The sequence below is a fragment of the Zerene cesonia genome, chromosome 6 (assembly GCF_012273895.1).
Source record: "Zerene cesonia ecotype Mississippi chromosome 6, Zerene_cesonia_1.1, whole genome shotgun sequence".
In the NCBI taxonomy this organism is placed as follows: domain Eukaryota; kingdom Metazoa; phylum Arthropoda; class Insecta; order Lepidoptera; family Pieridae; genus Zerene; species Zerene cesonia.
The window spans coordinates 352707-354385 of NC_052107.1; the positions used below are offsets into that span (position 1 = coordinate 352707).

General features: G+C 43.6%; 1 protein-coding gene across 1 annotated transcript; it reads left to right on the plus strand.

Moving 5' to 3' along the window:
• Positions 1–2: 2 nt before the first annotated feature.
• LOC119840561 (heat shock 70 kDa protein cognate 4-like) lies at positions 3–763 on the plus strand (the record flags this gene model as incomplete). The annotated part of the gene is made up of 1 exon (XM_038367248.1): positions 3–763. A coding segment is annotated over one exon (687 nt), but the record flags the coding sequence as incomplete, so codon positions are not given.
• Positions 764–1679: the final 916 nt, after the last annotated feature.

The window sequence follows — 1679 nt, forward strand, 5'->3', positions numbered from 1 at the left end:
AAACTCAAACCTTCACCACCTACTCCGACAACCAGCCCGGAGTGCTCATTCAAGTGTTCGAGGGTGAGCGCGCGATGACCAGAGACAACAACATCCTGGGCAAGTTCGAGCTCACCGGCATTCCGCCCGCGCCGCGCGGCGTTCCTCAGATCGAGGTTACCTTCGACATCGACGCCAACGGTATCTTGAACGTGTCCGCCGTCGAGAAGTCGACCAACAAGGAGAACAAGATCACCATCACCAACGACAAGGGCCGTCTGTCGAAGGAGGAGATTGAACGCATGGTCAATGAGGCCGAGAAGTACAGGAACGAGGACGAGAAGCAGAAGGAAACTATCCAGGTGAAGAACGCGCTCGAGTCATACTGCTTCAACATGAAGTCCACCATGGAGGACGAGAAGCTGAAGGACAAGATCTCGGACTCTGAGAAGCAAACGATCCTCGACAAGTGCAACGAAACTATCAAATGGTTGGACTCTAACCAGCTGGCCGACAAGGAGGAATACGAGCACAAGCAGAAGGAGCTGGAGGGCGTGTGCAACCCGATAATCACGAAGCTGTACCAGGGCGCGGGCGGCGCGCCGGGCGGTATGCCCGGCGGCATGCCCGGCTTCCCCGGCGGCGCGCCCGGCGCGGCTGGCGCGGCTCCCGGCGGCGGTGCCGGCCCCACCATCGAGGAGGTTGACTAAACATTCCACTTTCACAACTAAGATCCTTTCCGATAAAGTGTACCTTCTGATTCAAAATAAATGAATGTAACTTATTTTGTCGTTTCTTTTCATATTCTCACACGAGGCGTAGGTACATGACGAATTATTAAATCTATTGCTATTTTACATACATTGCATTTTATTTAAGGTATTACGTAAAAAAAGTAAATAACTATGCTTTCTGAAGTAATATAGTTGTATAAAAAATAACCATTTATGAATGCTAAACACCAAAATACAACTCATAGGTAGCAAATTCTTTAAAATTTCGACATTTTAAGTTAATTTCAATGTAATTTCATAATGACCATGATTGACCTGTCTAAGATCTACCTACCATGATGATGCTGATGCTTCAAGGGGCTTACGTAAAATAAAATGTTGCTATTAGCTAGAATGCTAAACTAAACGAAAAATGGTAATAATAATGTGAAATAAATTCTTTATAAGAATATAGGTGTCGCCTATAAACGCTCGTTTATTAGGCGACACCTATGTTCTCATAGCCAAATCGACAACATTGCTACGTAAACAAATACGCTACGAATTTGAGAATATTTGTTCAAATTGAATAGAGTTAGGTATGTTTCGTAAACGTGTGTAGATTATTAAATTGATATTGTATTAATGAACAGCTTTTGTTATAGAAAAGAATCATTTTATCCCTATTCAATCGTGTAGAAGTCGCAGCAAGCGGCTTGTAATAGAGATTAGTAGATAGTATAGGACGGAATCAAAAATATATGTTTTGACGTCAAACGTACACGTACTATTTAAATGAGAATGATTGCGATTATTTTTATCGAGCTATTTTCGTCCATGCGTTATAAATTTGTCAAATGCTTGAAGTCCGACAGACGCTATTTAACACGTTGGCTGCTGAAACACACCTCATCATCATCATCATCATCATCAGCCCATATATGTTCCCACTGCTGGGACACAGGCCTCCTATGAGGGTTTAGGCCA